At 46.3% G+C, this 24,139-nt stretch overlaps 1 protein-coding gene across 1 annotated transcript in view; it reads left to right on the top strand.

The window, feature by feature from the left end:
• The window catches only part of LOC149429919 (uncharacterized), a 95,873-nt gene extending 81,454 nt beyond the window's left edge, over nt 1-14,419 (top strand). The window contains 2 exon segments of the mRNA XM_089666365.1: nt 9,408-9,626; nt 12,812-14,419. Of these exon segments, the coding sequence (XP_089522491.1) occupies nt 9,408-9,626; nt 12,812-14,125 (1,533 nt within the window). The 3' untranslated portion in view covers nt 14,126-14,419.
• Nucleotides 14,420-24,139: the final 9,720 nt, after the last annotated feature.

The raw sequence follows: 24,139 nt of genomic DNA, 5'->3' as shown, positions 1-24,139 counted from the left end.
GAGGAGGATTCTGGGAGATCACATGAGATCACTCTTATCTCTATTAATAAAACACAGACCTGACCGGAGAGGTGAGGAGGATTCTGGGTTTCTAACATGATGTTCCTATTGGTTCCTCAATACAGAGATTTCCTCTTCTGAAGTCAGGTGATCATATGACCATCACAGTGCCTCCATGTGACTCCCTAAAACCTGAGAGACACAACATGCAGAAGATTCTAGAAGTCACCAAGAAGATGATGGAGCTGCTGACAGGAGAGGTGAGCGGTGCCGGGAATTCTGGGACATTCTCCAGTAACAGACAAGGGATGTGTCTGGATGGTGACTGTATCATTGTGTGTGTCAGGTTCCTATAAGGTGTCAGGGTGTCACTGTCTATTTCTCCATGGAGGAGTGGGAGTATTTAGAAGGACACAAGGATCTCTACAAGGACGTCATGATGGACAATCAGCCGCCCCTCACATCACCGGGTAAGAGGAGACTTTATTGTAAAGGAGAGAGCAGTACGGAGGATCCACCTAGATCCCCCATCATCTGATAAACACATAGAAACAATGGATTCAGTCAGTGTGTGTGTTTCCTACAGATGGATCCAGTCATGGGAACCCACCAGAGAGATGTCCCCGTCCTCTGTATTCCCGGGATTCCACACAGGAAGGTCACACCATCCCTCACCATCATCAGGTAGATGGATCCAGTCATGGGAACCCACCAGAGAGATGTCCCCGTCCTCTGTATTCCCGGGATTCCACACAGGAAGGTCACACCATCCCTCACCCTTATCAGGTAGGTAAAAAATAATGGTAGTGTAGCACCCTCTAAGACAGGTGCTAGGTTTAGATACTGGAAAATTGTTATCAAATACTCACCGTAATTTTCCTTTCCTATTCTGTCCTCACATCAGCACACAGTGGGGTTAACCCCATTGTGTGCTGACGGGAGGACGAGCAGGAAAGATAGATTTAGTTTGTGTTTTGATAAATTGGTAAATTGTGTTGCCAAACTGTAGTTATTGTTTTTGTTGTTAGGTAAAATCATAGTTTGCTCTCTGTAATCAGTGTTGCTGTGTTCTGCTAGTCAGGTCTGCTCAGTGTGTTCAGCTTCTGCCAGCCTGATAGCTCCCTCTGCATCCAGAAAGCTGGAGAAGTTTCTGGATGATAGGCGTGGAGCTATAAAGATGGCAGCATGAATATTGATACAGCCCTGGCCTATCCCAGAGAGAGAAGCTCTGATGGCATACTGTATATATTTAGTGAATACACTGAACTCTAGGTCTTTTCCTGGATAGAATTGGTCCAGCCTGAGGGGGCATGCTGCTCTCCCAGGCAATTCTGCTGCATCTCCTGTGGTAGCAAAAAAAGAATAAAATAGGGTGCACTTTCCTCATGTATTACTGTGATAAAAAGGACATTTATTGTATTGAAACAAATAGATACTCACAATCCAATAGGTATAAACACAGAGAGAGCCACAATTAACAGTCCCAGGATCTTGTAGTGGAAAATCATAACGCGTTTCGGGAGTCAAGCTTCCTTCCTCAGAGCTGAAATGCTATACAAGTAGATGGTCTATAAATAGGGGACCAAATGGTAGGGAAGACCCCACATCATGCCCTCCATGTCGAAAAATTAGGGGTGGAGCCTGCCAAATGGAATCCGAATGAAGGGTCTCAATCTCATGGCTGGTTTACTGTCTTTCCTCCCTTTCCCTGCATACCGCTCGGTGACTAGTAAGTTCCTCTTTACAGTGATTGCTGGCACATAATATGTATATCATTGTCAAATACAGGGATTGAAATATCCCACCTCCGCAACATCGCCACAATCTGCACGTTCCTAACCCCAGAAACCACTAAGCAGCTCATCCACTCCCTCATCATATCACGACTCGACTACTGCAACTCCCTCCTCACTGGCCTGCCTCGCCACAGGCTATCCCCGCTTCAGTCCATCCTGAATACGGCAGCCAGACTCATTCACCTTACCAACCGCTCCGTCTCCGCCACCCCCCTCTGCCAATCCCTCCACTGGCTTCCGATTGCGCAACGGATCAAATTCAAAATCCTAACACTGACGTACAAAGCTGTCCACCATACTGCCCCGTACTACATCACTGACCTAATATCCAAGTACCGCCCAACACGCACACTCCGCTCCTCACAAGACCTCCTTCTCTCTAGTTCCCTGGTCTCCTCCTCCCATGCCCGCCTCCAGGACTTCTCCAGGGTGTCACCCATCCTCTGGAACTCCCTGCCCCAACCCATCAGATTATCACCTACTCTCCTCTCCTTTAGGCGCACCCTGAAAACTCATCTCTTCAGGGAAGCCTACCCCACCCCCTACTAACTTGCCGACCTCCTCCACTCTTCCTACCACTCCATCCCCCACAGCTATCTCCTCCTGTGCCACCATCCCCTCCCTCCTAGATTGTAAGCTCGAAAGAGCAGGGCCCTCGATCCCCTCATGTTTTGCATTGTATTGGTATTGTTCTGTCACATGTTCTGTCCCCCTCTGTAATGTACAGCGCTGAGCGAACCATTGGCGCTTTATAAATACTGTATAATAATAATAATAATGACCACTATGAGCGGTACGACCTTCAATAATATACACGTAGATGATCTCTTATACGATAAGACCCTTCATTCGGATTCCATCTGGCAGGCTCCACCCCTAATTTTTCCACATGGAGGGCATGATGTGGGGTCTTCCCTACCATTTGATCCCCTATTTATAGACCATCTACTTGTATAGCATTTCAGCTCTGAGGAAGGGAGCTCGACTCCTGAAACGTGTTAGTTTTTCCACTATAGGATCCCGCTACCTAGGACCGATAATTGTGGCTCTCTCTGTTTTTATACCCATTGTATTGTGAGTATCTATTTGTTTCAATACAATAAATTTCCTTTTTATCATGGTATTGGGCGAGAAGAGTGCGCCCTCTTTTATTCTTTCTTTGCTAGCACCAAGACTCCCCTATCTTTGGAGGGCTGCACCTTAGCGAGTGACGTTATCCGTGATCCTTTGCTGTATGAACATTTGAGTGCTGCTTTTTAGAATATTTTGGATCTGCTGGGGTAGGCCTCAGGTGGGCAACCTGAGGGCCTGAATACTGAGACTTGGGTTCTGCTAAGAGCTGACTGAGGGGCCATCTACTGAAGATGTGGTCTGGTATCATGGAGGAAGGCAACCAGCTGTCCTTGGGCCTTGTGAGCAGGGGCGGACTGACCATTTGGAAACTCGGGCACTGCCTGGGGTCAGTAGGGGGCCCCATGAGATGCCCCTGGTACCTTTTTCATAGGCTTTTTTGAGTTTGGGCAAGGACACAGGGGCCCCATGATCCCCTATTGCCCAGGGGCCCCATGAGTTGTCAGTCCGCCCCTGCTTGTGAGTGCAGACATTTCGTAAAGGATCTTTATGCTACTAAAACCCCTCTGGTGCGGGGGAGTCATTTGTGAGTCTAGTTAAAGGGGACGCTGGCTGGTGCCCTGGAGATCTTTGTCCACCTAATCTCCTACTTGAAGGGACTCTGCTCTAGAATATTACTACTACCTTAGAGCTGAATTCTACTGTTTGTTGCAAGCATAGACTTTATTTTACTTTATCCTAAAGAATACCTGAAGTCCTCAAGTGTACCTACTTGTTTTTGGAGTATCCCATTTAACCCCTTGCCTACAGAGCAATTATACCCCCTTCCTGCCCAGGCCAATTTCCAGCTTTCAGCGCTGTCACACTTTGAATGAAAATTGCGCGGTCATGCAACATTGTACCCATATGACATTTTTATCATTTTTTTTTCCGGATAGAGCTTTATTTTGGTGGTATTTAATCACCTCTGGGTTTTTTATTTTTTCTTAAACAAACCAAAAACTGCTGAAAATTGTGAAAAAAAAGTTTTTTCTTAGTTTTTGTTGTACAATTTTGTAAATAAGTGATTTTTCTCCTTCACTGATGTGCGCTAATGAGGCTGCAGTGATGGGCACTGATAGGCTGCACTGATGGACACTGATAGGTGGCACTGATGGGCACTGATGAGGAGGCACTGGTAGGTGGCACTGATGGGCATTGACAGGCATCACTGATGGGCACTGAAAGGCAGCACTGATATATGGCACTGTTAGGCGACACTGACTGGGAACTGATGCACACTGATAGGCGGCACTGACTGGCACTGATAGGTGGCACTGATAGGTGGCACTGATAGGTGGCACTGATAGGTGACACTGACTGGCACTAATGGGTGACACTGAAAGGCAGCTCAGATGGGCACTGATATGTGGCATTGATGTGCACTGGTAGGCACTGATATGTGGCATTGATGTGGCACTGATGGGCACTGGCACGTGGCACTGTTCAGCAATGACAGCTGGCACTGATGGACACTGACAGGTGGCACTTCTGGGGCCACACTGATCATCAGTGCCCTGATGATCAGTGTACATGTCCACTCTGCGGAAAGCTTATTACCGGATCTCCTCTCCTCTGTCAGTGTGACGGCTCAAGAGGAGAGAAATGCAGATAACTGGCATTTCCCTGTTTACATGTGATCAGCTGTGATTGGACACAGCTGATCACATGACCGAGCCAACATTTTTGGCTCTTTCCATAGATCGGTGATCTATGCACTGCAGTGATCTATGCAGTCACAGTGAAGCTGCGTGCCAATCGCCGCGCTGCGCGATCCCTGAGTTGCGCATGCGTGGCGAGAATGGGAGGACATCATATGACGTCCTCCCAGAATGAGAGAACCACCTTGCGCCATATTGGACTATATGGCGGGCGGGAGGTGGTTAAAGTGTTTCTAAAGCCCGGACCCTGCATTCACTATATCAATCTCCCACAGTACACGCATGGAAATGTAATTAGTTTAGTAATTATTTCAGTAAATGTAAACTGCTAAATCCCTTTTCTCCTCAGCAGAATATAGCATTCTTGTGACTTCTATCAGTGACCAGCAGATTACTGGTTTAAGCTCGTAGGAGGAGTTTTCATTCTCCTCTGACTGTCCTATGAGGCTGCATAACCCCTGACCCTCTGTCTGGAGAGTGCCGATCACCTGCACCCTCCCAAAGAAAATAAAACACTCTCTAGTGATATACACTAAACTAAGCATGCGCAGAGTGACCCCTAGAGATCAGCAGATGGATTGGTGACACTAGAAGAAGGGGAGGATCAGAAAAGACAAGATCAAACTGCCTTTTTACACAATGCAGAGGATTAACCCCTTAGGTTCCACAGTGAGTATAACAAGCATACTTTACTGCATATACAGACTGATTTTACTGTTGTGGGTTTAGTTTTAATTCCCTCAACCCTATCCAAGTTCTCCAAAAATATAAAAACAAAAAAAACAACACCCCTTGATTGGTCATTGAAGAAATGCGTGAATGAGTCTGTGTGCCTGGCTGTGGGACGAATATTGTGGGAATACTGGACAGTACTCCTGCGGCTCCTCTGGGAGTAGCACTACATTTTGGGGGCTTGGATCGGGATATTTCCCTGAAATACCACAAAGGTCAAACCGGCAACGGCCGAGAAAAAGAGTAAAAAGACTGTCAGTGTTGCTGTGTGGATGGCGGGATGGCAGTCGGTATTGGTTAGTGTTGTGTCACTGTGGGGAATATCTGGCAGCACAGTGCAGAAGCATTTCCGAGAGGTGGCACAGAAAGAGGTAAATTGGGGCGCAGGAGCAAGAGTGCCGGGGAGGTCTGCCTAGAGACAGGCAGGATCATCACCATTGTGTATGCCATGTCTGCTACATAGTTGCCAGTACAAAGGAATTTTCGAATGGTGGTGATGAGGGAGTTAACTCAGGGAACTGGAGTGTGAATGCCGGTAAAGCCTGTTGAGTGAACAAGGGACAGTGCCTCCGGTCTGTGTATTACTACCTGTTTTACAGGACGATCTGCTAATACCGGACTATGTGATGGTGGGGAAGAGGTCAACTCCGAGGGCAGGACTGAGTGTACTGGAAGAGTCTGCCCAACAGGAGAGGTGATCATTAGTGGGCCAGCCTTTCTGGAGAAGCAGGCGGGAGTCGAACGTTGAGTGGGACAATTTGGAAAGCGGGGTGCAGATGCAGCACCATTTCCAGATGTAACCACAGCCATGAGCACTGAGTAGCAAGATGGCGTATGCAAGTGCAAGTCGGAGTTGGTGGAACTGTAGAGCAGGACGCTAACTGACACCAGAGTGCGGTTGCCACCCCAAGGGAGCTTGGCACTGTGCAGCAGAGGAGACACGGAGCACATCGGGATGGTATGTAGCAGATACCAGCGTGTCACAGTGAAGCTGCGTGCCAGGGGTCGGTGTGGACACTGTGGGGAGATGTTGCTGAGGTTGATACCCAGTGATCATCAACCAAATGTCCTGCATGTAAGCTGGGAGACAGGCTACTGTTCAGGGATGCTGACATCTACGGCCTTAGGAGCTTGAGGGAAGGAGACCGCAGGGCGATGGGGTTACCACTGGGGCCAGAACCAGTGATGTATACCCAGACCACGTTCTACCAAACCAGAGAGACACGCATCCATACCATTCAAGGAATTCAGTTGGCCAGGAATGGATAGCAATCCAGTAGTCGTAGCGAGCAACCAGATGGCTGTTATGCAGATATCAGAGACCCACAGGACCCAAAGGCCGGAGGCTACAAGTTCCTCAGGTGAGGAAGGGCTAGGAGCAATTGATATGGGGTGTCCGAGATTTGAACACATCTTCGGGTCCATAGAGGACTGGGGCCCAGTAGCTGGGACTGTGGAGCCGAGGAAAGAGAGGGCTCAGAGGTATCTGGCCCAGAACATGTTGAGAGGGAGCATGCTTCTCAATTAAGGCTGACATCTACGGCCTTAGGAGCTTGAGGGAAGGAGACCGCAGGGTGATAGGGTTACCACTGGGGCCAGAACCAGTGATGTATACCCAGACCACGTTCTACCAAACCAGAGAGACACGCATCTCTACCATTCAAGGAATTCAGTTGGCCAGGAATGGATAGCAGCCCAGTAGTCGTAGCGAGCAACCAGATGGCTGTTATGCAGATATCAGAGACCCACAGGACCCAAAGGCCGGAGGCTACAAGTTCCTCAGGTGAGGAAGGGCTAGGAGCAATTGATATGGGGTGTTCGAGATTTGAACACATCTTCGGGTCCATAGAGGACTGGGGCCCAGTAGCTGGGACTGTGGAGCCGAGGAAAGAGAGGGCTCAGAGGTATCTGGCCCAGAACATGTTGAGAGGGAGCATGCTGCTCAATTAAGGCAGTGCGTCAAGGGACTTAGGTTCAGCAAGCTTTATGTGGAGAACAGGCCTGATATATCACCACCATGCACTATGACCCGAGCTTGGGCGCAGAATGACACCTACAGCCACCTCATTAAAAAGGCTAAATCCCCTTCATCCCACCAGGGAAAGGAGACTGGGATGAGCTACCGAGATTCTCACACTTCCAGTGTATAGTCCAAGGGTGTGTGGCTATGGAATTTGGATATGGCTTCATCCATGTCCCATGGAAGTCATGGAAGAGACAGAGGCTAAGAGGGTCTCCTGGTGTAAGAATTAAGTTTGGGACTTTATATTCGTGCCCAAACAGTTCCAGAACCAAACGTACCGCCATCTGTTGCAGCAGTTCCAGGCTATTAGGAGTAACTGGAGTTTGGGGAGATCCATACACATGGATAAGGTTCTGGCCATAAAGGTTGGTCACAGGTACTAGGAGTGGTCCATCAACATCTGGGGTCTTGGTGGAAAGATGGTCCAGATTCCCAATATGGTGTTTTACTGCTAAAAGGAAAATTGGTTAGAGCAGATTCACATATGTGCGGTGCGGCTTGACAGACCCCCCCGTTCAGTTCGCGGTCGAACATTCGAACCTAATGAAAGTTTTGACCGCAAACTTCAAACAGAGGGGACAATTCACTAAGTGTTATCTTACTGCACCTGAGCAATTAAAAAGTAAAAAGAAAAGCGGTGTGAGGTTCCCCCTCCCCCATCCATACCAAGCCCTTCAGGTCTGGTATGGATTTTGAGGGGAACCCCACGTTAACATTTTTTAAAAAAATGGCATGGGGTCCCCCCAAAACCTATATCAGACCCTTATCCGAACATGCAGCTTGACAGGTCAGGAAAGGGGGGTGAGTGAGCGCCTCCCCTGAACCATACCAGGCCACATGCCGTCAACATGAGGGGAGTGCTTTGGGGCAGGGGGCTCCCCCCAAAGCACCTTGGCCCCATGTTGATGGGGACAAGAGCCTCTTTTCAACAACCATGGCTGGTGGTTGTGGGGGTCTGCGGGTGGGGGGCTTTTAAGAATCTGGAACCTCCAGTTAACACGGGACCCCCCAGATCCCAGCCCCCTCATGTGAATGAGTATGGTGTACATGGTACCGCTACTCACTCACAAAAAAAAGGGTAGTGTAAAAAATGACAGTAGACAGTCTTTGACAAGTCCATTTATTAAAAACAAAAATTAAAAAAAGTCCCCAGTAGTAGACCCAACATCAATCACGATGCCTGCCACAACCACCGACCCGAAAAGAAATGCTCCACTCTCAACGCTGGCTCCCGCCGTCTGACAGCTGCACCAGGATGGCAGTTTTTAAATACTGTGATGACATCACAAGGGGGCGGGGTTGCCCTGCCCCTTGTGAGATCATCATGTGCAGTGATTAACCAAAGCATTACATGTGACATGTGGTCAGGTGCTTTGCTTTGGCCAATCATTGTGCACTGTGGGGTGCAGTGGGCAAACAGCATGCAGAACGCCCTTACCATTCATGTGTTCAACGAACACATAAACGGCTGATATTCGAATCGAACTTATGTTCAACTCGAACATCAAGCCCAACCCTAGTCAGGAGTAGCTCTTCAGTAGTTCTGATGTATACACAAGTAAGTTTGTTACAAAGAATGCAACAACCTACAATGCCATCCACAACTCTACCCCCAGATACATCACTAACCTAGTCTGAAAATACCCTCAAAATCATTCTCATCTGTCCTCCGAAGACCTCCTGATTGCTAGCTCCCCATTGTCACCTCTTCCCATGCTTGCCTCCAGGACTTTTCCTATGCCTCTCCCATCCTCTGGAAATCCCTATCCCAGTCTGTCCAACTATTGTCTACTCTGTCCACTTTTAGGTGAACCCTGAAAACCCTTCTCTTTAGAGGAGCCTATCCTGCCTCCATATCACAACTGTACTTTTATTTTCTCCATCAGCTCATCCTCCACAGTTTTACCTTTTGTATTGCCTGATCCTCCCTCTTGGATTGTAAGCTGTTACAAGCAGGGCCCTCTGACTCCTCCTGTATTGAATTATTTTGTAACTGTATTGTCTGCCCATGATGAAAAATGCTGTGAAACTGTTGGAGCTGTATAAATCCTGGATAATAATAATAATGCTTAGTTACATATCCAGAGTGGAAACCTCGGGGACAATATTGATGTTAAAGAAGATTATAAAAAGGAGGACATGGGGTATGCTGTGACAGAGGAGCTCTCTGAGGAACACCAGGATATCTACAAGGACATCATGATGGACCCACCTAATACCAGGAACCCACCAGAGAGATGTCCTCATCCTTTGTATTCCTGCGATTCCACACAGGAAGGTCACACCATCCCTCACCATTACAGGGTAGGTGGAATGAAGATAATATTTGGATTTTTTATGAGGTTATATTTTACAGATGATATTTTCTCCCATCTTCTTGGTTTAGGGTGAAGATCTGATAGCTATAAAAGTTGAGGTTAAATCAGAAGAAGAAGAGGCGTATGTGAGGGATGATCAGCAGTCTATGGAGGAGGATGGAATAACGGGGACATTTATAGAGGAGGACACTCCTACAGAGATCAGCACAGGTGGGTCATGAACACTAATGCAGGCCATAGATGGGGAGAAAACCGGACGATTTTTCTTAAAAAAAACCAAAAAATCGGTCGTTCAAGTGGCCGACGTTACCAGGAATGGTAAAAAAAATTGGCCGATTTTCATCCCGTCTACAGTCGGCAAAAAGTGTCCCTGCAGAGAGCTCCGTTATTTCTTTGACAGTTCTTTGACATTTATAGCGGCTGCAACAATGTATCTATTTGTATCCATTTTGGATACAGATGTTTTTATTCGGAAACAAATAGATACAATGTTGCAGCCGCTATAAATGTCAAAGAAATAGCGGAGCTCTCTGCAGGGACACTTTTTGTCGGACTGGAATTTTTCTTCTTCTTCATCCTCTTCTTCTTCATCCTCTTCTTCTTCCTCTTCTTCATCCTCTTCTTCTTCTTCCTCTTCTTCATCCTCTTCTTCTTCTTCCTCTTCTTCATCATCCTCTTTTTCTTCATCCTCTTCTTCTTCTTTATCCTCTTCTTCTTCATCCTCTTCTTCTTATTCTTCATCCTCTTCTTCTTCTTCTTCTTCATCCTCTTCTTCTTCTTCATCCTCTTCTTCTTTTTGTCTTCCTCTTGCAGGTCACTGCTCATGCGCAGATTTTTTTTATCGGTAAAAAGATCGGACGATTTGCCCATAATTGCCGCGAAAATCGGCCGATCGGCAAAATCGGCCAATCTTTTTCCAACTTTACCGATAAAAAAAATATCAAAAAACGGCCGAACAATTAACCCACTAACGATCCGAAAATCGGACGATTTTCGACCCATCTATGGCCTGCATAAATCCATTCCTCCACCCATACTGCTCACTGATTGGTCCAGAGTAGGGCGGGGACTGGGTGATATCAGCCTGTAATCCCCTGGTCACTTTCCTGAGCTGTGTTCCCCGTCCTGTATTCCTGGATTTCTCTCGGATAATCTTCCTTCTCTGTGCTGCAGACACAATTTATGTATCTAGACTGGATTTATGGAGGTTCTGGGGATCAGATGGCAGCAAATTTTTTATTTTCTTAAAAGGCGTTACTAGTCCTAGGCACCTGGGACAAAGCTCTCGGGTCTTTGGCCCAATGTCTGGGTCTAGCAAGATCTCTGACAGAACAAATCTCCCAGGGTTCCTTGCTCTGTAGTCTGCTGGCTGTGCCGGGTGGAGGGATATGTCTGTATAGTCTCAGACCCAAGTCACTGAGTGCAGTCTCAGGAGATGGGAGGCAGTAAACATTTAAACTTCACTGATTAATGAATACCAATATTCTGAGTTCTAACCGACGTTACCAGCAACGGTAAAAAAAATCGGCCGATTTTCATCCCGTCTACAGCCGGCAAAAAGTGTCCCTGCAGAGAGCTCCGCTATTTCTTTGACAGTTCCTTGACATTGATAGCGGTTGCAACAATGTATTTGTATCCATTTAGGATACAGATGTTTTTATTCGGAAACAAATAGATACATTGTTGCAGCAGCTATAAATGTCAAGGAACTGTCAAAGAAATAGCGGAGCTCTCTGCAGGGACACTTTTTGCCGGACTGGAATTCCTCTTCTTCATCCTCTTCTTCTTCATCCTCTTCTTCTTCTTCTTCCTCTTCTTCTTCATCCTCTTCCTCTTCTTCTTCATCCTCCTATTCATCTTCTTCATCCTCTTATTCATCTTCTTCATCCTCTTCTTTATCTTCCTCTTCTTCTTCATCCTCTTCTTCTTCTTCTTCTTCTTCTTCTTCTTCATCCTCTTCTTCATCCTCTTCTTCTTCATCCTCTTCTTCTTTTTTCTTCTTTTTGTCTTCCTCTTGCAGGTCACTGCTCATGCACAGATTTATTTTATCGGTAAAAAGATCGGCCGATTTGCCCATCATTGACGCGAAAATCGGCCAATTTTTTTCCAACTTTACCGATAAAAAAAATCTGCCAAAATACCAAAAAACGGCTGAACAATTAGCCCACTAACGATCCGAAAATCGGCCAATTTTATTTTCGGCCGAAAAATCGGCCGATTTTCGACCCATCTATGGCCTGCATTACTCTCTGTTGTACATTATATAAATCTGATACCTTGCCAAAAGTATTGAGCCAGCCCTCCAAATCATGTGATTCAGGTGTTTTAATCCCCTCCATGGTCACAGGTGTATAAAATCATCACCTAGGCATGTAGACTGTAATCAAAGTCCTCCTGCGCTTAGGTGAACCTGTGGCTAAAGTTGCTAACACCTAACCACATACCAATAAAAATGGTCAACCCAAAATGTAAATTGTGGTGCTGCGCTAATTAACTATATGTGAACCCCAATACGTGATAGTCAGTGAATGGGTAAACAATATCCCCTTATAAATCAATTAAATCAAAATATGATATGTACCCCAAAATATACCTCTACACCTCCTCTACTAAGTGAGTACATAAACAAAATATTCCACACATGCATACACAATAACTATACCCATATATTAAATGCCATGATGTCGAATGAACTTCTAAATGGCAACACCAGTGAATAAATAAAGTGACATAAACGCATGTAAACGTTACATGCCCTGGATAAGCAGGTTGAAAGAAATAATAGTGATCCCACTAGGGGATAAAAATCAAAGTGAATCGGTGAAACCTGGTAAACATGAGAAAAAAAAAGGAAAAGAGGAATCAAAAAGGTAAACGCATGTATATGCGCAAAATGATTTGTGAATCTAAACAATGCCAGTGATCCCACTATGGGATAAATACAGTGGATCCGTGAAACCACAAATGGTGGTAATTGTGAAAGAAAGAGATAAGGTCCATGAATAAAGAAATGACCTGGTAGGAGATCAGAGGAGCCATTTCCTAGTTCCCTTGAGGGTGGAATTGTAAGCTCCTCAGAGACCAAGCTGCCTGATGTGGGAGGAGTCCTGGTTTGGGGGAACCAATCAGCTCCTGTCTAGTAATCCTCTTTGTCTTTGTATTTTAGTCCATGGCCGGGAGATGAGGAAAACCTCCGAGGATTGTCTCACTTTGTCTCCAGACTGGAAAGTAGAAGATGAGGACATCACACAGTATAGTCCAGGAGAAAACCCGGCTCCCTCCAATGTCCATCCGGCACCACCCAGTGTAGATGGACCATCGGATTCCTTGTATCCTGAGGACCCTCAGACTGTGCGGGACCGGGCCGGCTTTCCAACAGAGAAGAGGTTCGCCTGTACTGAATGCGGGAAGAGGTTCCATTTTAAAACCAGTCTTAATGTGCATAAAAGATGTCACACGGGTGAGAAACCGTATTCCTGCCCTAAGTGTGGGAAATGTTTTTCAGATAAGTCCAATCTTTCCAACCATCAGAGATTGCATACAGGTGAGAAGACCCTTTCCTGTCCTGAGTGCGGGAAATGTTTTTTACAAAAATCAGAACTTTTAACACATAAAAGGTCTCACACGGGGGAGAAGCTTTATTCCTGTCCTGATTGCGGAAAATGTTTCTCAAAGAAGTGCAATCTTTCTGTACATCAGAGATCTCATACGGGAGAAAAACCTTATTCCTGTCCCGAGTGCGGAAAATGTTTTTCAAAAAAGTCCAATCTTTCTGTACATCAAAGATCTCATACGGGAGAAAAACCATATTCCTGTCCTGAGTGTGGGAAATGTTTTTCAGATAAGTCACATCTTTACAGACATCAGAGATCTCACACAGGTAAGAAGACACTTTCCTGTCCTGAGTGCGGGGAATGTTTTTTACAAAAATCAGAGCTTGCAAAACATAAAAGGTTTCACACAGTAGAAAAGCTTTATACCTGTTCTGAGTGTGGAAAATGTTTTTCAAAGAAGTCCAATCTTGCCACACATCAGAGATCTCACACAGGAGAGAAGCCATTTTCCTGTCCTGAGTGTGGGAAATGTTTTTCAAAGAAGTCCAATCTTTCTGTACACCGGAGATATCACACGGGGGAAAAACCTTATTCCTGTCCTGAGTGCGGGAAACGTTTTTCAGATAAGTCACATCTTTACAGACATCAGAGATTGCATACAGGTGAGAAGCCGTATTCCTGTTCTGCGTGTATGAAATGTTTTATACAAAAATCAGAGCTTGTAAAACATCAGAGGTTTCACACGGGGGAAAAGCCATATTCCTGTCCTGATTGCGGGAAATGTTTTTCACAGAAGTCCAATCTTTACAGACATCAGAGATCTCACATGGGAGAGAAGCCACTTTCCTGTCCTGAGTGAGGGAATTGTTCCTTGATGAAGTCCTGTCTTCCTGTACATCAGAGATCCCACACAACCCTGGAGGTGTATTAGTGCCTTGAGTGCGGGAAATGTCTTCTAGATGAATGTTGCTGGACATCCCAGCTCTCATGTGGGGAAGAAGCACACCCCGATATACACCTCAGATATACTCCATGGCTGATCTTCATCATGGAAGAAACCGTTCATAAGGAGATCAGAGGTCACCAAAGATGTGGATGAAGTGTGGGACCGGGTTGGTTATTGATAGCAGGAGAAGAATAAAAATGGAGTCATCACCTTTCATTGGCTGAGTGCATTTTATGGTGGGAGATTTCACAAACACTTAGAAGTCTTTTTTTTTTTTTTTTTTTTAAATGAGTTGAACGAATGTGACCAGCATTCACCCAGCTTTGATGAATATTGGCCCTTTTTTTTTTCATACAGTGATTTTCTATGATGATTGGCTCCATCTAGTGGAAAAATACTGCATAGAGCTGGCGAATATAGGAATTTGCAATGTTAATGAAATCACAGCCAGAATTCATCTCGGCTGAGTAAATGCTTGTCACAATCGTCCAACAAATTTTCTATATTAGAATGGAATAGAATTGGTCCGTTTATAGTGGTTAGTAAAGCCGCTTTGTTAATTTTTACCTACAGGTAAGTTTGTAATAAACCTTTCCTGTAGGTAAAGTAAATCTCTCCTTAATGTGTCCCGTTTAGGAGATATTCAGGTTTTATTTACAGCTGGCGCATGCACTTTTAAGGAATGACATACCCGCACCATTCCTTCAGAGCACTGCTGTGCCCAGAGACTCCTGTGCGCATGAGTGACGTCATCACGGCTCAGATGGCCGGAGCTCGCAAACCCGGAAGGAAGTCCTACAGAGGTGACGGCGCGACGCTGGAGGGCTTCATTTTAACCGCTTGCCTGCCGCCCTATAGAAGAAATACTGCTACAGGGCGGCAGGGGTGCGCAAAATCACGTATACATTTGTGATTTCGCATTTCCGGGTAAGGGGTGTGCACCCTACCCATGCCTCAGCTGTCGATCACCAGGTCCCAGCCAGTAATTCCCTGCCAACAACCGGTGATCTCCGAGTATTACCGACAGGGGAGAGACCTGTAAGTAAACAATACAGTTCTCTCCCTTGTCAGCTCCAGCACCTTGCTTTGTATGGCTCTCCGGGTAGGGCGGCATGGGTAGAGTGCGTGCCCCCCTACCCAGAAATGCAAAATCACGAATATATACGTAGCAGTATTTCTTTGCATATGTATGGCTCTGCATAGCAGTGTGATTACAGTGAAGAAGACAGCACCATATGTAAAACACACCCAGCACATGGCAGGGCTGCGCAAAGTCACGTGTATATATACATGATTTTCATTCCCAGGTAAAGGGGCACGCTCATTACTCTACCCACGCCTCTATTGGCTGTTGGACATGTCAATCACCGGCTCCCGGTCAGAAATTATTGCCCAGACTCATTGGCAGAGCTGACAGGGGAGAGGCCTGTGAATTAAGGTGGCAATTCTTTGTGAGGAAGCGCCAAGAGAACGAGACTATTTCTCAGTTTGCTCTTGCTACACAAGAGTTGTGGAAATGGCTGAAAGACAAGGCTCAGCAGGCTCATAGAGACCCCAAACCAAGTCAACAGGGATCAATTTATCTCAGGGATTCAAGCTGGCCCCTTACAAGGGGCACTGAAAGACAAAGTGAAAGCCATCAAAGACTTGGTGTTAAGTGTGATACTAGCCAATGCAGTGGGGAGGGGTAAAGAAGGATGCGGAAGCTCAAGTTGCAGTTACCCAAGGATGTGGATGACTTCTATTTAGGGAGGAAGCTCTTGCCCCTTCCTCCCTATTTGGTTCCCTCACTTTTATCCAGCAAAAAGTTTCAGCTGTAAAACGGGAGCTGGGGCAGACTTCCCTGGGTGATATTCCCCTTTGGAGGGATTCCAATATGGACAGGAAATGTTCGTGACTGAAAGACAAGGCGCAGCAGGCTCATAGAGAACCCAAACCAAGTCACCAGGGATCAATTTATCTCAGGGATTCAAGCTGGCCCCTTACAATGGCCACTGCAAGACAAAGTGAAAGCCATCAGAGACTTGGTGTTTAGTGTGATACTAGCCAATGCAGTGGAGAGGGGTAAAGAAGGATGCGGAAGCTCAAGTTGCAGTTACCCAAGGATGTGGATGACTTCTATTTAGGGAGGAAGCCCTTGCCCCTTCCTCCCTATTTGGTTCCCTCACTTCTATCCAGCAAAAAGTTTCACCTGTAAAACGGGAGCTGGGGCAGACTTCCCTGGGTGACATTCCCCTTTGGAGGGATTCCAATATGGACAGGAAATGTTGGTGGTGTGGTCATCAAGGGCATATAGTGAGAAACTGTAATCTGGAGGAGGACAGGAATTCTCCCCTGCCAAACTATTAAAAATAGGTATCCCTGGAGCAGAGGGAGATCCTGAGGGAACTTCTTCAGCACCTCCCAGGTGTGACTCCAAAATGTTTTCTTCATCCTGTTTGGTCATCATGGAATGGGTGACAAGCTTGCTGGATACAGGGTCTGAGTTAACTGCCTGGACTATGCTTTCTTCCAACAGCAGTTTGGGCAAGTCTCTGCCCTAGACCCCAACCTGGCTAACTTTACTGGAATAAGAGGATTATTCACAGCCTTTAGACGGGGGTCACCTGGATGTCCAATAAGGTATTCGACCAGACAGCAGATTGCATTGGAGAGGTGGTAACCCATGGAGCAAACCCAGGTGTTGGGCACAAAATGACTTAAGAACGCTACAGCGCAGTCAGCTACCCCCCTCCCAAAAGCAACTTCATCTTCAGAATCTAGTAAGTTCCTATCAAGCCCAACATAGACGTCGGAAGATCTTCCTTTGAAAAAGTCACAGTAAAGTGACCAAACGCATCAGGATCGTGGCTGTATGATGTCATCACACCGGGGTCATTACCGGAAGTGGATGTCTATGTGTTCCTGAAGGTGGCAATACAGATACTAAAGAGGCGATATAGCTGAGTGCAATGGGATACAGTACACATTGTTTATGAGTGATTTTATCTGGCTTTTAAATAAATTTGGGCTTTTTTAATGAATATATTGTGAGATCTATCATTTCTCTTGATCCAACTTTGCTGATGTTGAGAAGGGCTGGTGTGTGGTGCAGTAGGAGAAGCTGCCGAATACAGATGGGTTACACCCGGGATTACATTGGCCCAGCATAAAGGGCAAGGTGCATATTGACCTTACAGTGCAGTAGGTCATATCTATAGGTACGTAGGTGGTGTAGAAGGTGGTGGGGGTCACAGAATGGTTGTGCTTTTTCACAGCTGGATACATTATTATGAAATAAAGCTAGTTTGTAGTGATGGGCCGAAAACCCCCCCGTTCAGTTTGCAACATGTTTGTTGCACATAACGAACGTTCGTTTTGAATAGAGGGGGCAATTCACTAAGCGGTATCTAACCGCATCTCAGTATGCAGGAAGATACCGCACAGCTACTAAAAACATTCCTCAGCTAAATATACAAAAGAATTGCCAGCAGTGCCCGGCAATTAAGATTCTTTTTTTAAAAAAATGTGTGACCCCCCCCCCCCGCCATCCATACTAAGCCCTTCAGGTCTGGTATGGATTTTGAGGGGAACCACCACGCCAAAATTTTTTTATAAATGGCGTGGGGTTCCCCCCAAAATCCATAACAGGCCCGGCAGGTCAGGAAAGGGTGGCCATTCATTCCATACCAGGCCACGTGCTCTCAACATGGGGGGGTGCTTTGGGGCAAGGGAGGCTCCCCGCCAAAGCACCTTGTCTCCATGTTGATGCAGCACCAACACTACTATTTTGTGCACAAACGTACACGGGGACGATTGGAGTGCTGGACTATTATTGAATGAGATTAATTATATTTTATTTATGGATTTATTGATTTATTCATCTTATCAACCATTGATGTGTATATTCATATGATCACACTTGGTGCACATGGACGATTCAGCAATTGCTAGTGTAAATACACAGCTCAAAAAATGAAAGAAAGACTTTTGAACCACATCAGATCTGAATGGGGAAAAAGTCTCCTGCTGGATCTCTATACTGACATGGACGGGTAATGTGTTAGGAATGTAAGGACGCCCCATTGTTTGATGGATATGAAAATGATCAGCCTAGAGGACTGAATTCAAAGACACCCCAAAAATCAAAGTGAAAAAATGATGCAGCAGGCGAGTCCATTCTGCTGAAATGTCATTGCAGCAACTCAGAATGGTCCTCAGTATTTTGTATGACCCCCACGTGCTTGTATGCATGCCTGACAACGTCGGGGGAGGCTCCTAATGAGACCACGGATGGTGTCCTGGGGGATTTCCTCCCAGATCTGGACCAGGATATCACTGAGCTCCTGGACAGTCTGAGGTGCAACCTGGCAGAGTTGGACGAACCAAAACATAACATCCCAAAGGTTTTCTATTGGATTTAGGTCAGGCGAGCGTGGGGGCCATTCAATTCCTTCATCCTCCAGGAACTGCGTGCATACTCTCCCCACATGAGGCCGGGCATTGTCGTGCACCAGGAGGAACCCAGGACCCACTGCACCAGGAGGAACCCAGGACCCACTGCACCAGGAGGAACCCAGGACCCACTGCACCAGTGTAGGTTCTGACAATGGGTCCAAGGATTTCACCCTGATACCTAATGGCAGTCAGGGTGCCATTGTCTAGCCTGTAGAGGTCTGTGTGTCCCTCCATGGATATGCCTCCCCAGACCATCACTGACCCCCCCACCAAAACAGTCATGCTGAATGATGTTATGGGCAGCAGAATGTTCTCCACGGCTTCTCCAGAACCTTTCATGTCTGTCACGTGCTCAGGGTGAACCTGCTCTCATCTGTGAAAAGCACAGGGTGCCAGTGGTGGACCTGCCAATTCTGGTGTTCAATGGCAAATGCCAATCCAGCTCTATGGTGCCAGGCAGGGCCTGTTAGAGGATGTGCATTACCCTCAGGCTACCCTCATGAAGTCTGTTTCTGATTGGTCAGAGACATTCACACCAGTGGCCTGCTGGAGGTCATTTTGTAGGGCTCTGGCAGTGCACATCCTGTTCCTCCTTGCACAAAGGAGCAGATACCGGTCCTGCTGATGGGTTAAGGACCTTCTACGACCCTGTCCAGCTCTCTTAGAGTAACTGCCTGTCTCCTGGAATCTCCTCCATGCTCTTGAGACTGTGCTGGAGACACAGCAAACCTTCTGGGAATGGCACGTATTGATGTGCCATCCTGGAGAAGATGGACTGCCTGTGCAACCTCCGTAGGGTCCAGGTATCTCCTCATGCTACCAGTAGTGACACTGACCCTAGCCAAATGCAAAACTAGCGAAAAACAGTCAGAAAAGATGAGTAGGGAAAAAATGTCAGTGGCCTCCACCTGTAAAACCATTCCTGTTTTGGGGGTCGTCTCATTGTTGCCCATCTAGTGCACCTGTTGTTTATTTCATTAACACCAAACCAGCTGAAACTGATTAACAACCCCCTCTGCTACTTACCTGACCAGATCAATATCCTAGGAGTTTCACTGACTTGATGCTAGACTCGGATTAAAAAGTCTTCCTTTCATTTTTTTTGAGCAGTGTATATGAAATTGTTTTTCATCTCATTTTATTTATCTTGGTAGACTGTCAATTTATTCATCTTATCAACCGTTGATGTATATATTCATATGATTCTACTCGACACACGTGGACAATTCAGCATTTGCCACCATAAGGAATACATAGACATTGGAAGATCTTACTTTGAAAAAGTCACAGTAAAGTGATGAAACATGTCAGAATCGTGGCTGTATGATGTCACCAGACCAGGGTTGATGTCACCGGAAGTGAGGTTTTAGAGATATGTACCAATGTATTCCTTAAGGTGGCAATACAGCTGTTAAGGAGGCAATATATCTGAGTGCACTTACAGTGCACATTGTTTTTGAGTGATCGTCTGGCTTTTAGGCTAGGTTCACATCTGCGCGGGTGGCACACCACCCGTACTGGAAAACGCAGCCGTACTGGGAACCGAGGTTCCCATGCGGGCTGCTTTTTCAGAAGAAGTGCAGGGACTTCTTCCCTGTGTGTCACGGGGCACCTCGTGCCCACGCAAAATGCAGCCCACACGACCACATATATGTGAACCTAGGTTTACCCCCTTCAATACTGGGCACTTTCAACTCCTTCCTGCCCAGGCCAATTTACAGCTTTTAGCTCTGTTGCACTTTGGATGACAATTGCGCGGTCATGCAACACTGAACTCAAATGAAATGTTTATTATTCTTTAGACCGAGGTTTCTTTTGGTGGCATTTAATCACCACTGGGTTTTTATTTTTTGCTAAACAAATGAAAAAAAGACCAAAAATTTTGAAAACATTTTTTTTAGTTTGTTATAAAATTTTGCAAAAAAAATAATTTTTTCCTTCACTGATGTGCGCTGATGAGGCTGCCCTGATGGGCACTTGTAGGCAGCACTGATGGGCACTTGTAGGCGGCACTGATAGGTTGCACCGATGGGCACTTGTAGGCGGCACTGATGGGCACTTGTAGGTGGCACTGATAGGTTGCACTGATGGGCACTTGTAGGCAGCACTGATGGGCACTTGTAGGCGGCACTGATAGGTTGCACCGATGGGCACTTGTAGGTGACACTGATGGGCACTTGTAGGCGGCACTGATAGGTTGCACTGATGGGCACTTGTAGGCGGCACTGATGGGCACTTGTAGGCGGCACTGATAGGTTGCACTGATGGGCACTTGTAGGCGGCACTGATGGGCACTTGTAGGCGGCACTGATAGGTTGCACCGATGGGCACTTGTAGGCGGCGCTGATGGGCACTTGTAGGCGGCACTGATAGGTTGCACTGATGGGCACTTGTAGGCGGCACTGATGGGCACTTGTAGGCGGCACTGATAGGTTGCACCGATAGGCACTTGTAGGCGGCACTGATGGGCACTTGTAGGCGGCACTGATGGGCACTTGTAGGTGGCACTGATAGGTTGCACTGATGGGCACTTGTAGGCGGCACTGATGGGCACTTGTAGGCGGCACTGATAGGTTGCACCGATAGGCACTTGTAGGCGGCACTGATGGGCACTTGTAGGCGGCACTGATGGGCACTTGTAGGTGGCACTGATAGGTTTCACTGATGGGCACTTGTAGGCAGCACTGATAGGTTGCACTGATGGGCACTTGTAGGTGGCACTGATAGGTTTCACTGATGGGCACTTGTAGGCAGCACTGATAGGTTGCACTGATGGGCACTTGTAGGCGGCACTGATAGGCTGCACTGATAATCAGTGAACGTCCCCTGTCAGAATTGCCGGTTACTGGCTCTCTTCTCCTCACGCTGTGAGGAAAAGAATGCCAATAACCGACAAGTTTACATATGATCAGCAGTGATTGGACACAACTGATCACATGGTAAAGGGCTGCTGTGATTGGCCCTTTACCATGATCTGTGTTAAGCTGTGTTTTTAGGATACAAGGATCACAGAGCATGCCACATGCATCCCCTGGGGCATGGTTGTGGGAAGATGCCATGTTTTGAGCGCGGTCGGGAACTAATGAATTTAAAATTGGGCGTTTTAATTCATGTATTGCGCAATGAAAGCTATCTTTTCTCTTGATCCCACTTTGCTGATGTAGAGAGGAGCTGGTGTGTGGTGCAGTAGGAGATGCCGGCGCTTACAGATGGAGATGAGACTGTTAAACCTGATATTACAGCGGCTCAGCTTAAAGGGCGCATATTGACTTTACTGTGCAGTAGGTCGTATCTATGGGCAAGCTGGCGGTGCTGAAGGTGGAGGATCACGGAACGTTGGTGTTTTGTCATGTTTGGATACATTATCACTAGGGATGGGCTGCATGTTCGAGTTGAACGTAAGTTCGACTCAAACGTGGGCCGTTCCTGTGTTTGCTGAACACTACAGGCATTTGGTGGGCTTTTCACCCGCCACGCCCCACAGTGCATTGTGATTGCCAATCACAGGTCAGGTGCAATGCTTTGACCAATCACAGCGTGTGATGACGCCACAAAGGGGCAGAGTGAACCCCGCCTCCGTGTGACGTCATCACAGTATATAGGAACGGTCATCACAGGCGCAGCTGTCATCGTGAGTGGAGCAGGGGGTTTTTTGGGTAGCAGCGGCGGGCATTGTGATTGACGTTGGATCTACTTCAGGGGGACATTTTTTTAATTTTTATTTTTAATAAAGGACTTGTCAAAGACTGTTTCCTGTCTTTTTTTACACTGCACTTTTTTTGTGAATGGGTAGCGGAACCACGTACCTCATACTCATTCACATAAGGGGGGTGCTGGGATCTGAGGGCTCCCTTTAACAAGGGGGCTTCCAGATTCCAATAAGCCCCCTGCCCACAGACCCCCACAGCAACAGGCCACAATTGTGGGGAAGAGGCCCTTGTCCCCATCAACATGTGGACAAGGTGCTTTGGGGTAGAGCCCCCCATGTTAAGGGTATGTAGCCTGGTATGGTTCAGGAGGGAGGGGGGCGCTCATTCATCCCCACACCCTTTCCTAACCTGTCGTGCTGCATGCTCAGATAAAGGTACTTCCGCCTGGCAGTACTAGGGTCGTTGGTTCGAATACTAGCAACGGCAGCACCTGCCTGGAGTTTGCATGCTCTCCCTGTGCCTGCATGGGTTTCCTCTGGGTACTCTGGTTTCCTCCCACACTCCAAAGACATGCTGGTAGGTTAATTGGCTCCGGTGTAAATTGTCCCTAGTATGTGTATGTATGGATGTGAGTTAGGGACCTTAGATTGTACGCCCCTTGAGGATCAGGGACTGATGTGAATGTACAATATATATGTAAAGTGCTGCGTAAATTGATGGCGCTATATAAGTACCTGAAATAAATAAATAAATGTCTGGTATTGATTTTGGGGAGGACCCCCACACCACTTTTTTTTTTTTTATTTTGGCATGGGGGTTCCACTCAAAATCCATACCAGACCCGAAGGGCTTGGTATGGATGGGAGGGGGACCCCACATCATTTTTTTGTTTACATCGTTTTAATTGTCGGGCAATGCCAACAATAATAAAACTCATGCCGTATTTTAGTAACTGAACGCTATCTTACCACATACTCAGATGTGCTAAGATACCGCTCAGTTGTTCGGTTCGTGTTTGAAGTTCGCAGTCGAACATTCTGTAGGTTCGGATGTTCGACCATGAACCGAACGGGGGGGGGGGGGGGGTAGGGGTGTTCGGCTCATCACTAATTATCATGATGTGAAGCTAGTTTGTGCACAAACATACTTTGGGACGATTGGAGTGCCGAACTACTATTGCATGGGATTTATTATATTTTATTTCTGGATTATCAACCATTGATGCGTATATCCATATGATCCCACGTGATTCACGCGGACGATTCAGCAATCATCAGTGTAATTATATAAAACTGATTTTCTTTTCACTTTAATTAAGTTGGTAGATTTGTTTTTTTCACTATAGATCAGTGGCAAGAAATTACAGTATATACATGAATACATTTTATTTTATATATATATATATATATATTTATTTATTTATTTATTTTTTGGATGAACAGGTCACACAACATTTGATGTATCTTAGATTGTAAGCTCTAACGAGCAGGGCCCTCTGAATCCGCCTGTATTATTTGTATTGTTGCTGTATTGTCTCCCTTTATGTTGTAAAGCTCTGCGTAAACTGTTGGCGCCATATAAATCCTGTATAATAATAATAATCACATACATAAAAATCATATGGGAGGTTGAGCTGCACTTTTTTCTGGATTGGTTCAGTTGATGTGGGAACACATACAGTTGCAAGAAAAAGTATGTGAACCCCTTGGGATTACGTGGAGTTTTGCATGAATTGGGCATAAAATGTGCTCTGAACGTCATCTAAGTCACAACAATAGAAGAACACAGTCTGCTGAACATAATACTACACAAACATTAGATGTTGCCATGGTTTAGTTGCACATAACATGTAAACATTCACAGTGCAGGGAGGAAAAAGTATGTGAACCTTTGGACTTAATACCTGGTTGAC

Source organism: Staurois parvus, unplaced genomic scaffold, assembly GCF_062004578.1.
Source record: "Staurois parvus isolate SC_StPar_1 unplaced genomic scaffold, SC_StPar_1.0 ptg002686l, whole genome shotgun sequence".
Taxonomy (NCBI): domain Eukaryota; kingdom Metazoa; phylum Chordata; class Amphibia; order Anura; family Ranidae; genus Staurois; species Staurois parvus.
Note: the sequence above shows the minus strand (reverse complement) of the source record. Positions and strands in the feature narration are given on the sequence as shown.